At 46.3% G+C, this 13,330-nt stretch overlaps 1 protein-coding gene across 3 annotated transcripts in view; it reads right to left on the bottom strand.

Moving 5' to 3' along the window:
• The window catches only part of AGK (acylglycerol kinase), a 56,934-nt gene extending 46,721 nt beyond the window's left edge, over window positions 1-10,213 (bottom strand). The window contains exons 1-2 of one of the 3 annotated variants that reach the window (XR_010592244.1): window positions 10,018-10,212; window positions 7,961-8,138 (exon numbers count right to left, since the gene is read on the bottom strand). Coding sequence is in view for 2 of the 3 variants with exons in the window: in XM_065565813.1 (XP_065421885.1) it covers window positions 7,961-8,070 (110 nt within the window). In the remaining variant the exon portion in view is untranslated. Of the gene's footprint in view, window positions 1-7,960; window positions 8,139-9,901 lie in introns of all 3 variants that reach the window. The other 2 variants (XM_065565813.1, XM_065565805.1) reach the window with 2 other exon arrangements.
• Window positions 10,214-13,330: the final 3,117 nt, after the last annotated feature.

The raw sequence follows: 13,330 nt of genomic DNA, 5'->3' as shown, positions 1-13,330 counted from the left end.
AAGGAAACCAGAAACAATACCTAATAAGTAGTAATAATAAAACAACAGACAAGTTTTAAGCAAAGGGGTATTTTAAAGACCACCATCCCATCAGGCTCAAGATACTCCTAGGAATATCCATCTTTCCTTTCCACATAACTCTGGCATTCTGAAAAGGGATGGGAAAAATATTAAATTAAGTACACAAATAAATAATTCACACCTGTCCTTTGGCCTCTGTCTCCTGCCCCAGCAATAGCTCTCCACAGAGATCAAGAAAGATCTATATGTCAAGCCTAGTTTTCAAGCACAAGAAATACTGTTTTGAGATAAATAACAACACTTTACAGTTACGTTTCATCTTCCACCCAAGGAACTCAAAGCACTTTGCAAATGAATTAATAATCTTCACAAAAACCATGTCAGGTAGGAAAGTGTTATCTCCACTTTGTAGACAGGAAAACTGAAACACAGGGAGGTTAAAGGGACATCAACTTGAAAAAAATCACACTTCCATGTGAAAATGATGTGCTTACTTTTGTTACAAGTAATCTCTTTCAGTTTCAGTAATGTTGGGGATTAGAGGTTGTTTTTTTTTAAAATTCCCTTCTATTTTTTCCTGTTTATTTATGTTGTGCTTTTGATAGCACTTTGTTTATAGTCAGTTTCACTGTTTCCTTGAAGATGCAGGCCCCTTCCCCAGGTCCTGTAGAAGTGTATTTGCCAGGAAAAGGATGGTGGAGCCAAAACTGACAGTAAACAAGCAGGTGCACTCACAGAGAGAAAGAAGGGGGAAGAGGGTTGTGCCTGAAAGCATTTGGTGTGGCTCTTTGGCCTGTCCAAGAGACCCTTCTACACATAGAGGAGCGGGGAGGTAAACATGTTTAAAACAGGATTTTTAAAAAACAAATGTCACAACATTCTATTTAAAAAGTTCTTTATAGTACAGAGACATCTCCACCCCCAACCCACTGTGGCAGCAGCCTGGAGGGTCTGTGATAGGAGTGGAGACCAGTAAGAAAGGTGGTCTAGGTGAACAGGGCCTACAGACAGGACCCTACCAGGACTCCCCACCACTGGTGGAAGGATCACTTGGCTTCTCAGCGGGATGCTGCTCCTGGATAACAGCCCATCTCCATTGTTTTTCATATCAATTTTTGGCTAGTGGGTCTAGTCCCCTGGCTATCAGGAATCTAGTACAATTTTCAAGCATTTTGTGGTTGCGATGTGATGGTTTAAAGTATGTGGGAGTGGCCAGGTGAGAGACCAACAAAGTAAGTTAGAAAAGGGAAGTATGGTAGAGGGAGATTTTAGAGTGGAAGAAAGGAGACTGAAAATATGGGGAAGGAAGTAATGAACATAATGTAGGGAAAGAGATATAAAGGGATTGGAGGAAGAAAGACAAAAAGATGATGAAAACAACATAAGGAAAGATAAAGCATGATTATAGAAGAGAAAAATGCAGAATTAGTGTTTCTAATTCTCATGATTTCATTGTGAATCTTGTGATATCTGGTGTTGTTCATTATGTCTCAGTTCCTGGAGACATGATTATGTGAGAATCTCAGCTTTCATTTAAAAAAAAAAAAAAAAATTAAGCTCTAGATCTCATGGTTGTAGCAAAAATGTAAAATGTGAGCCCTAAATGCTGAAAACTCCAAAGGCAACCAAAGAGACTCCAAATTAAGTATTTTTAAAATCTTATGATTTCTAAGAAAACCTCATAGTTTTTGAATGCTCTGAAAGCAATACTGTGGATTGAAGCCCAAAAAGAAATGAAGGCACTTAAAGGGGGCGGGGAGGAGAGGGTGAAAGAGATAGCAAGTCAAAATTTTAAAACATATGTAGAAAGGTGAATGACAATTTATTGTAATCAAACACAGCACACAATAAATAGTGCACAACTGTTTTATTCCTTTTCATTTCAGGAGGGTGTGCCAACATGTGTATTTTTCACATAGGCTAGAATGTGTAGGGATTAGGTACATTTTTCAAGTCCTAACCGGACCGTCTTTTCCCACCAAAACACACACACACAGATATTATATATATATATATATAGGGGAAGAGAAAGAGAGAGAGATTCTGAGACTAAGACACTGAGAATCTCAGATACTTTTCCATAAGTGGAGAAAAGTATATGAAATTCTCATTTTCTAGTCCATTCTCTCCTGCCTGTGTGGCATTGTTCCCCACAGTATATTCTCTTGTGCTTTGTCCAACATAATCACTTCTCTGTAGGACATACTACAGAACTTGAAATAATTGCTCAATTAAATTTCATTATTTAGAATGAATTCAAAAACAACTGAAATTTAATTTACACTAGTTATTAAGTTACAGGTAATTACATGGGACCATCTGCACAAAAATCAGTTGCAATTTAAAGCGCGAAATATACCATATGCAAAATGTTCACATTTTACAGTTAGTAGAAAAGAGTACTCCAGAATACACCATGTGGGCCAAAGGCAGTACAGTGATTTTCCCTCTCTGTGCCTCTGTTTCCCCTCTCACCATTTGTCTGTCTTGTCTGTTTTAGACTGTAAGGTCTTCAGGGCAGGGATGTGTCTTGCTACGCATAGATCACGTGCCTAGCACAGGGGGGCTATGATCTTGCATGGGCCTTTAGGTGCTACTGTAATACAAATAACAATGGAATAAAGCTCACATAAATGGACTAATGTGTCTTGGGGTGGAGGAGAAACATGATGAAAATGGAATTCTCTATGCCAACTACTCTTATGACAAGACAAGGGGAGCAGTACTGAATGTGGCCCATAACTCTTTTTGAAGGCCAGTGGATCAAGCAATATGTTGACCCACTGGGCCCATATCCCTGTGCTGTCCACAAGCCTCCTTGAATATTGCAGCAGAGGACTGCTCCACTGTGCTGTATGAGCAGGGAGCGTGGAGTCACCCTCAAGAGGCTCTCCAAGGCGCCCCCCCATGCAGCAGAAAGTGCTTGAGTATAGTTCTATTTGGCACTCAGGAGAGTGGGCAAAGCTTTCTCATAGGAACCTAAGGTCAGCTTTTCTGCTGCTTCTGAGGAGAGAAAGGGTCGGGGGGTGGGGGGGGGGGAAGACAGCCTCAAAGACTCACTGACACCACATAGAAAAATCGTGAAAGGCAACCTATTAAGAAGAGACATTTCTACTTATAATTTCGTGTAGTTGACATTTCTCTTTCACTGGTCTTTTGGTTATTGGAGGCATGTACGTGAAATCAGAACCTCCGTTCATCTGTCGTCACTGCTTATTCCTCACATGAAGTCGTCATGCTCCATGGCATTAATCAGTGCCACAGTAACCAATTACACTATCACAAAGAAAAGACTATGGGCCAAATTTTCTGCTAGTGTAACTCCCCTGAAAACAGCTAAGCCCCAAGAGTTAGGCATGAAGGAAGCAGCCAAAGCAGACTGACACTTCAAAACAAAGATTCTGATTTAATGCGGATATCCCTAGGAAGAAAAAAAGAACAGGGAACAAGAAATAAGAAAAATATAATACACAGCATAAGCAGATTTGTTTTCCACGGAGGCCTTGGCAGCATTTTAACATTAGGGGAAAAAGAAACAGTTAAGCCCTTGTCACACTGATTTAAAAGACACAGGGAGATGATGGAGCGAATTGCAATCCCCAAAGCAATAGCAGTTCAGAATCATTTGGCTATATTTGCATTATAGTGAAATCATGTTAACAGTAATCTTAAAAATTGGGATTGAAATTTAAGTCTGTTTAAATCTTTTCAGAAACCAGTCCAGTCCCCCCTATGGGGGAACATTTATTCCAGAGATAACAGAAACGAGCAACAGTGGATACTATATCGTATATGCTGTTGCTTTAGTCAATGGGACACAGTAATACCAGGGTACAAAATATATCAGAAGGACAGAACAGGTCGTGCTGGTGGGGGAGTGGCATTACATGTGAAAAAAAGCATAGAATCAAATGAAGTAAAAATCTTAAATGAACTAAATTGTACTACAGAATCTCTATGGATAGTAATTCCATGCTTGAAAAATAAGAATATAGCAGTAGGGCTATATTACAGACCACCTGACCAGGATGTTGTTAGTGTCTCTGAAATGTTCAGGGAGATTAGAGAGACTATTAAAATAAAAAACTCAGTAACAACAACAGGGGATTTCAACTATCCCCATATTGACTGGGTACATATCATCTCAGGAAGGGAGGCTGAGATAAAGTTTCTTGACACCTTAAATGACTGCTTCTTGGAGTAGCTAATCCTGGAACCCACCAGAGGAGAGGCAATTCTTGATTTAGTCCTTGATTCAGGAGCACAGGATCGGGTCCAAGAGGTGAATATAGCCGGACCACTTGGTAATAGTGACCATAATATAATTAAATTTAACATCCCTGTGGCGGAGAAAACTCCACAGTGGCCCAATATTGTAGCATTTAATTTCAGAAAGAAGAACTACACAAAAATGAGGAGGTTAGTGAAACAGAAATTAAAAGGTACAGCACCAAAAGTAAAATTTCTGCAAGCTGCATGGAAACTTTTTAAAGACACCATAATAGAGGCTCACCTTAACCGTATACCCCAATTTAAAAAAACATAGTAAGAGAACCAAAAAAGAGCCACCGTGGTTAAACAACAAAGTAAAAGAAGCAGTGAGAGGCAAAGGCATCCTTTAAAACGTGGAAGATAAATCCTGAGGAAAATAGAAAAGAGCATAAGCTCTGGCAAATGAAGTGTAAAAATATAATTAGAAAGACCAAAAAAGAATTTGAATTACAGCTAGCCAAAGTCTCCAAAAGTAATAGCAATTTTTTTTTAAAATACATCAGAAGCAGAAAGCCTGCTAAACAACCAGTGGGGCCACTGGACGATCAAGATGCTAAAGGAGCACTCAAATACGATAAGCCCATTGCGGAGAAACTAAATGAATTCTTTGCATCGGTCTTCACTGTTGAGGATGGGAGGGGGATTCCCAAACCTGAGCCATTCTTTTTGGGTGACAGTCTGAGGAACTGTCCCAAATTGAGGTGTCATTAGGGGAGGTTTTAGAATAAATTGATAAACTAAACAGTAATAAGTCTCCAGGACCAGATGGTATTCACCCAAGAGTTCTGAAGGAACCCAAATGTGAAATTGCAAGACTACTAACTGTCATCTGTAACCTATCATTTAAATCAGCTTCTGTACCAAATGACTGGGGGATAGCTAATGTGACACCAATTTTTAAAAAGGGCTCTAGAGGTGACCCTGGCAATTACAGGCCAGTAAACCTCACTTCAGTATCTGGCAAATTGGCTGAAACTATCATAAAGAACAAAATTGTCAGACACATAGATGAACATAATTTGTTGGGAAATAGTCAACATGGTTTTTGTAAAGGGAAATCATGCCTCACCAATCTGCTAGAATTCTTTGAGGGGGTCAACAAGCATGCGGACAAAGGAGATCCAGTGGATATAGTGTATTTAGATTTTCAGAAAGCCTTTGACAAGGTCCCTCACCAAAGGCTCTTAAGCAAAATAAGCAGTCATGGGCTAAGAGGGAAGGTCCTCTCATGGATTGGTAAGTGGTTAAAAGATAGGAAACAAAGGGTAGGAATAAATGGTCAGTTTTCAGAATGGAGAGAGGTAAATAGTGATGTCCCCCAGGGATCTGTACAGAGCCCAGTCCTATTTAACATATTCATAAACAATCAGGAAAAAGGGGTAAACAGTGAGGTGGCAAAATTTGCAGATGATACAAAACTACTCAAGATAGTTAAGTCCCAGGCAGACTGCGAAGAGCTACAAAAGGATCTCACAAAACTGGGTAACAAAATGCCAGATGAAATTCAGTGTTGATAAATGCAAAGTAATACACATTGGAAAACATAATCCTAACTATACATATACAATGATGGGGTCTAAATTAGCTGTTAACACTTAAGAGATTTTGGAATCATTGTGGATAGTTCTCTGAAATCATCCACTCAATGTGCAGCAGCAATCAAAAAAGCAAAGAGAATGTTGGGAATCATCAAGAAAGAGATAGATAAGAAGCCAGAAAATATCATATTGTCTCTATATAAATCCATGGTACGCCCACACCTTGAATATCGCACGCAGATGTCTCCTGATCTCAAAAAAGATATATTGGAATTGGAAAAGGTTCAGAAAAGGGCAACAAAAATGATTAGGGGTATAGAACAGCTTCCATATGAGGAGAGATTAATAAGACTGGGACTTTTCAGCTTGGAAAAGAGGCGACCAAGGAGGGATATGATAGAGGTCTATAAAATCATGAGTGGCATAGAGAAAGTAACTAAGGAAGTGTTATTTACTTCTTTTCATAATACAAGAACAAGGGGCCACCAAATGAAATTCATAGGTAGCAGGTTTAAAACAAACACAAGAAAGTATTTTTTCACGCAACGCACTGTCAACCTCTGGAACTCCTTGCCAGGGGGTATTGTGAAGGCCAATACTATAACAGGGTTCAAAAGGGAGCTACATAGATTCATGAAAGATAGGTCCATCAATGGCTATTAGCCAGGATGGGCAGGAATGGTGTCCCTAGCCTCTGTTTGCCAGAAGCTGGGATTGGGTGACAGGGCATGGATCACTTGATGATAACCTGTCTGTTCATTTCCTTTGGGGCACCTGCCATTGGCCACTGTCAGAGGACAGGATAGTGGGCTTGATGGACCTTTGGTCTAACCCAGTATGGCCGTTACTATGTTCTTATATGGCTGCATATATTTGTTGACTAATAATTAGAAATAAAGGGTCAAACCTAGCTACATTACTATTTAGGCAAGGGGGTTTGGGGATTTCCTCCAGTGCTCCCCACTCCCATTCTCCATCCATTGTATTGTAGTTTAAATAAATTATCAAAATAATTGAAACCAGAGTGATTACATTGTGTTATTTTGACAGAACAAGGAGTAATGGTCTCAAGTTGCAGTTGGGGAGGTTTAGATTGGATATTAGGAAAAACTTTTTCACTAGGAGGGTGGTGAAGCACTGGAATGGGTTGCCTAGGGAGGTGGTGGAATCTCCTTCCTTAGAGGTTTTTAAGATCAGGCTTGACAAAGCCCTGGCTGGGATGATTTAGTTGGGAATTGGTGCTGCTTTGAGCAGGGGGCTGGACTAGATGACCTCCTGAGGTCCCTTCTAACCCTGATATTCTATGATTCTGACAAATAAAATGTGCAGAATTTTAAAATATTGTGTGCAGAATTTTTAATTTTTTGGTGCAGAATTCCCCCAGGAGTACACTTCCTATGGCTAAGCTACTGCAGTTTCTCTCTGGATAACCATGCCACCAGGGCTGGCTCTGGCTTTCTGGCCACCCCAAGCAAAAAAAAAAAAAAAAAAGACACCTGCGGCGCGGCCGGAGCCAGGGTGCAGGGGGACTCCCTGCCCTGCAGATGTGCCCTGGCTAGAGGGGAGAAGAGAGAAGGGGGGCGGCCAGGGCTTCAGCAGGGCACTGCCACGCGGCCCCTCCCGCAGTGCCCCCTACCAGGAGGTATCCACACCACTCCGGTCGGCTGGGAGGGAAGGACAGGGGCTGCCCTGCCGGGCTTGCTGCAGTGCGCTCCCATCCTCCATGCCGCTGCCCCCTACGGGGCAGCCGGAGCGGAACAACAACAACAACAACAAAACAAACAAAAAAAAAGCAGCCGTGCCGTCCTAGGATTGAGCGGAATGCCGCCTCCTACAAGCTGCCGCCCCAAGCACCAGCTTGCTCGGCTGGTGCCTGGAGCCGGCCCTGCATGCCACTGTAAGAACCTCTCAGGGAAATTACAGTCTTGTCATTGCCCAGTAGGTTGTTCACAAAACCTTTCTGTTTAAAGGTTCCCAAGCAAGCAGCTCTATCTATAACCACCCTTCTCAAGTTTTACAGATGTTTGCCCAACTTCACTGCTGTCCACGTGCCACATCAAAAGGTATTAGCAAAAATACAGACAAAGGTTCATTGTTATCGTACTTCTTTAAGGCCAAGTAATAATTACCAGTGTTTTCCATAGAGCCAGTTTCCTCCCCAGGTGAGCAAGCAGACCCCAACTGTGGTTTTCTTCCAGTGAGTCTTGAAGGTTTTAAACATTCTGACCACCCTGGCCATGTCTATCTTCACGGGGCAATGCAGGAAGAGGACGGAAGATGAGAACTTGGAAGTCTCAGTGTGATGATCTAATAACAAGATTAATTCAATGAGAGCAGAGGCAACTGTGATATTATTGCTTCTAAAACTTCTGCTTCTTTTCCCTTCAAGGAAACTAGACATTGACCAAGAGCTGTAAAACACCTATTGATAGAGGGATGGATCCGTCTGCACAGCTAGCCTGCACAACAAAAATGCTTTCCACAACAGGAAAATTATTATAAGGTCACCTAACCATCTCTAACTGGGGAGGAAATCCTCTCCTCCCTTGGCAGGTCAGTAAAAATGCTCTTGGTTTCTGCATACCATATACCTAGGGCCCTATCAAATTCAGCCAGGAAAAACACGTCACGGACCTTGAAATCTGGCCTACCCCCATGACAACTGGTCTTTTGTGTGCTTTTACCCATACAGATTTCACAGGGGAGACCTGTGTTTCTCAAATAGAGGGTCCAGACCTAAAAGGGAGTTGCAGGGGGGGGGGGTCGCAAGGTTATTTTAAGGGGGTGTTGTGGTACTGCCACCCTTACTTGTGCACTGCCTTCAGAGCTGGGCAGTCGGAGAGCAGTGACTATTGACCAGGTGCCCAGCTCTGAAGGCAGCACCCTGCCAGCAGCAGTGCAGAAGTAAGAGTGGCAATACATACCATATCATGCCATCCTTATTTCTGCGCTGCTGCCTTCAGAGCTGGGCAGCTGGAGAGTGGCGGCTGCTGACTGAAGGCTCAGCAGGCAACAGTGAAGAAATAAGGGTGGCAATACCATACCAGGCCATTCTTATTCCTGCGCTGCTGCTGGCAGCGGTCCTGCCTTCAGAGCTGGGCTCCCAGCCAGCAGCCGCCTCTCTCCAGCTGCCCAGCTCTGAAGGCAGCTGCCGCCACCCGCAGCAGTGCAGGAGTAAGGGTAGCAGTACTGCGACACCCCACACACACCCCTCCTGTTTGGGTCAGGACCCCTACAACTACAACACTATGAAATTTCAGATTTAAATAACTGAAATAATGAAATTTATGATTTTTCAAATCCTATGCCGTGAAATTTACCAAAATGGACGTGAATTTGGTAGGGCCCTACATATACCCACTCAGTGCCTATACACCACACACAGTTTTCACCATGGAGGGCTCCATCAAGTGCAAAAAAGAACAAATGAGAGACACTCTGTGCTGTACTATACATGAGGGCACGCAACTAATTGGACAGCCCAGTACCCTCTGTGCAGCCTACAAGACCCAACCCTCACGCCCTGCAGCCTGTGCATCCCCCCTTGCTCTGCAGCCTCTGTGACCCCTGCTCCCCACTCGCCCTGTAGCCTCTGCACCCCTCGCCTGCCCTACCCCTGCAGCCTCTATGCCCCCTGCCTGCCCTGCTCTTCCTCGCCCTGCAGCCTCTGTGCCCCCTGCCTGCCCTGCCCCTGCAGGCACAATGCCCCCTGCCTGCCCTGCTCCTCCCTTGCCTGCCCTGCTCCTCCTCAGCCCCCCCCCCCCTCCTCGCCCTGCATCCCCTGGCCTGCCCGCTCACCCCACAGCCTCTGCGCCCCCCACAGCCTCTGCGCCCCCACCCCGCTCCTCCTCGCCCGGCAGTCTCTGCACCCCCCTCCCCCCCGCTCCTCCTAACCCCACAGCCTCTGCACCCCCCACTCCTCCTCACCCCGCAGCCTCTGCACACACACCCCCCCCGGCTCGACCCGCTCCTCCTCGCCCTAAAGCCCCCGGCCCGGCCCGGCCCGCTCCTCCTCGCCAGCAGCCTCCGCGCTCCCCCGCTCGTCCCGCTTCCCCCCCGCCCCTCCTCACCCCGCAGCCTCCGCGCCGCGCCGCGCTGCGCTCCGCTCCCCTCCCGTCATCGCCCTGCAGCCTCCGGCCCGCCCCTCCTCGCCAGCAGCCTCCGCGCCGCCTGCTCCTCCGCTCACCCTGCAGCCTCTGCCCGGGGCGGGCGCTTCGGATGCTCAGCCGGGACGGGGGGTCCCTGCAGCCCCCGCACGCGCCGCACTCCCCTTGCTGCAGCCTCCTTCCTGCCGCCGCCGGAGCACGTTCCCCGGCCTGTCCCCGCTGGAAACAGCTCCCGCGCTGCTTGGTTCCGAGCCCCGCGGGGAGGGGAGCTGGCCTGTAGTAAGGGGCGCCCTTTGGGGCCCAAAGCCCTGTGATAGACTCATAATAAAATGGTTAGAGTTGGCAAACACAGTCCCATTAATTTGATCAGAGCTGGAGGAATTGGGCCCATCTGGGAGATAAACAACCCCAATGAAATTAATTGAAATGGAATCACTTTTTTGAGAAATGAAATTAAATAATACTGCAACTGTAATGGGAACTAGCCTTCCCCTCCCTTCCTTTATACCAATGGGTCCCAAACTTTAACAACCCGTGAACCCCTTTCACTAAAATGTCAAGTCTCACAAACCCCCTCCTAAAAATGAATATTTCCAGGGATTTTCTCCTTTACCTCAGTATAAACTATAAAAAGTAGTGATCTTGGAAATATAAGCATGTCATAAAAACACATTTTATTACACAGTATTTATTATTAATTATTATTTATCATTACAGTATTTTATTACATGATGAAAACGGCAACACTCTTCCAAGATCTCACTTTCGTAGCTTGTATCACTTTGAATAAGCCTGTTATAAGACAAGGCTCCTATGTTTCATCAAGGAGTATCAGATGTGAAACAGCATAAAGGTATTTAAGAAGCCAGCTCAGAGTTCCTCCTACACAAGCATTCAGGTCTTGAGCAGTCCAGGCAAACAACGAACGTTACAACAAGCTTAAACTTGTTCTTCATAATAATTTAAAAAACAATACTAGCTGCCTATTTATTTGAAAAACAGCAAAAAATATCCACTTCCCTTTCCATTTCTTATAAGGAGTCTTGAAGTTTAAATCTCCTCAGTGTGCTAGATATGCTTGCTTTGATCTGCTTAGCTCTTGGAAGTCCAGAGGCTCCGGGCTGCTTGCCCCGTGCTGCCCAGGGTCCCTATGGACAGCTCTGTCCACCATTAGGGAATTTTCCCCCAAGAACCCCCTGTAACACTTTGTGAACCCCCATGGGTTCACGAATCCCAGTTTGGGAACCACTGCTTTATACATATCTTGCTCCATGACTCACTCATTTAATAATGGAATACTCTTTGGGGACTAATTTTAGGCAGTGTTTAAAGTCTCTCCTACTGGATCGCTTGGTAAAGTTGGTGCAAACGAACAGTGTGTGTTTTAATATGGTTAGATGTAAATGAATACATCTAGGAAAAAAGAAGGTAGGCCATACTTACAGAATGGGGGACTCTGTCCTGGGAAGCAATGACTACGAAAAAGATTTGAGGGCTTTGGTGGATAATCACCTGATCATGAGCTACAGTGCAGGGCCGGATTAACTTTTTGTGGGCCCCCATTGGGGAAATAGGGCATGTGATGGGGGGTGGTCTGCAGAGCGAGGGGCCGGTTGGGGGCAATGAGGCGCAGAGCAGCGGGAATGGCCCCACTCAGTCCAGCACAAGGGCACTGTTTACAAACCCACAACTGCTGCGTCTCATTGCCCAGCCCTGCGCTGCCAGAGTGCCCCTTCCACACTGCCCCCGTGCCCAGTGCCCTGCCCTTATGCCCAGCGCCCCCTCACCCAGAGACTTCCCCCACAGACCCATTATGCCCAGTACACCCTCGCCCAGAGACCCCTCCGTCTGACCTACTGTCCGGCACCCCCTTCACAGTCCCACCATCACAGCTGTACAGTGCCCCATATTCCTGAAGGAATGCTGCATCAAATTCTGTGCATAATATTTTAAAATTCTGCAATTTTTTTTTTACAATAAATAGATGTGGATGCTCCACCATGGCAGTGGAGAGCACAGGCCACTGGCTGCATGGAGGTGGGAGAATACCCTGCAGCCTCCCCCGCCCACCTGGGACAGGGACTGGGCAGTGAGACTGAACCTGACCCTGACCCTGACACAGCACAAGGGCCATTCCTGCCACAGAAACACCCTGGGGCCCTGCCCCTTTTGCGCCAGGCACAGATGTGGGCAGAGAAGTTCAGCCTGGCAGCAGGATCCAAGTGCAGAGGGATTTAGTGTGGGGGGATCCAGATGGGGGTAAGAGAGTTCTGTGTGGGGCAGTCTGGGTGCAGGCAGCTCAGTGGGGGATCTGGATGCACAGGGAGGTTCCAGGTGCAGTGGCAATGGGAGTCTGCAGTGGGGACGAAAGTGGTTGGAGCTCAGCGGGGGAGGTGTCTGGGTGCAGGGGAGGTGGGGTTCATTTGGGTGGGGGTCTAGGTGTAGGTGGGGAGGGTGTCTGGGGTGGGGCTCATCGGGGTGGTACAGATGCAGGGGAGGTGGGGCTTGTCAGGGTGAGGGTTTGATGGGCCTGCTTAACAGGGGAGCCCCAGCTGCTGCCAAGGGGATCCGCATGCTGGGCCCCCGCTTTCCCTATCCTCTTCTCTTCCCCATCCCATGCCCCTTCCCCACCACTTCATCTTCTCCCCATCCCACCCCCTTCCTTCCCCCCGGCTCTCCCCCCCTGCCCCTGCTTCCCCCATCCCCTTCTCTTCCCCATCCCATGCCCCTTCCCCACCACTCTGACCAGCCCGACCCTGGTCCAGTCCTCAGGAGAAGGGCTGGAGTGGGGGCGGGGCGGAGCAGGGGGGGCAAGAGGCAGGGCTGGGGCGGAGCAGGGGTGGGAAGAGAAGGGGCGGGGGCTTTGGAGAAGAGGCAGGACGGGGCAGCTTTCCTGGCCGGTGAGTTGGCCAGGGGATTGGGCTGGCCAGGGCCCCTTCTGATTGTGGGCCCAGCGCCATGGGAAACCCAGTACTACAGTGGGATCCTGTGGCCAGAAGAACTATTGCAATCCTGGGGTGCATAAACGCAAATCTCAAGTAGGAGTAGAGAGGTTATTTTACCTCTGTATTTGGCACTGGTGCAACCGCTGCTGAAATACTGTGTCCAGTTCTGGTGGCCACAATTCAAGAATGATGCTGATAAATTGAAAAGGGTTCAGAGAAGAGCCATGAAAATGATTAAAAGATTAGAAAACGTGACTTATAGTGATACACTCAAAGAGCTTAGTCTATTTAGCTTAACAAAAAGAAGGTTAAGGAGTGATTTGATTACAATCTATAAGTATCTACACAGGGAACACATATTTAATAATGAGCTCTTCAGTATAGCAGAGAAAGGTGTAACATGATCCAATGGGTAGAAGTTGAAGCAAGACAAATTCAGACTGGAAAT

The sequence above is a fragment of the Chrysemys picta genome, chromosome 1 (genome assembly GCF_011386835.1).
Source record: "Chrysemys picta bellii isolate R12L10 chromosome 1, ASM1138683v2, whole genome shotgun sequence".
NCBI classification, from domain to species: Eukaryota; Metazoa; Chordata; order Testudines; family Emydidae; genus Chrysemys; species Chrysemys picta.
Note: the sequence above shows the minus strand (reverse complement) of the source record. Positions and strands in the feature narration are given on the sequence as shown.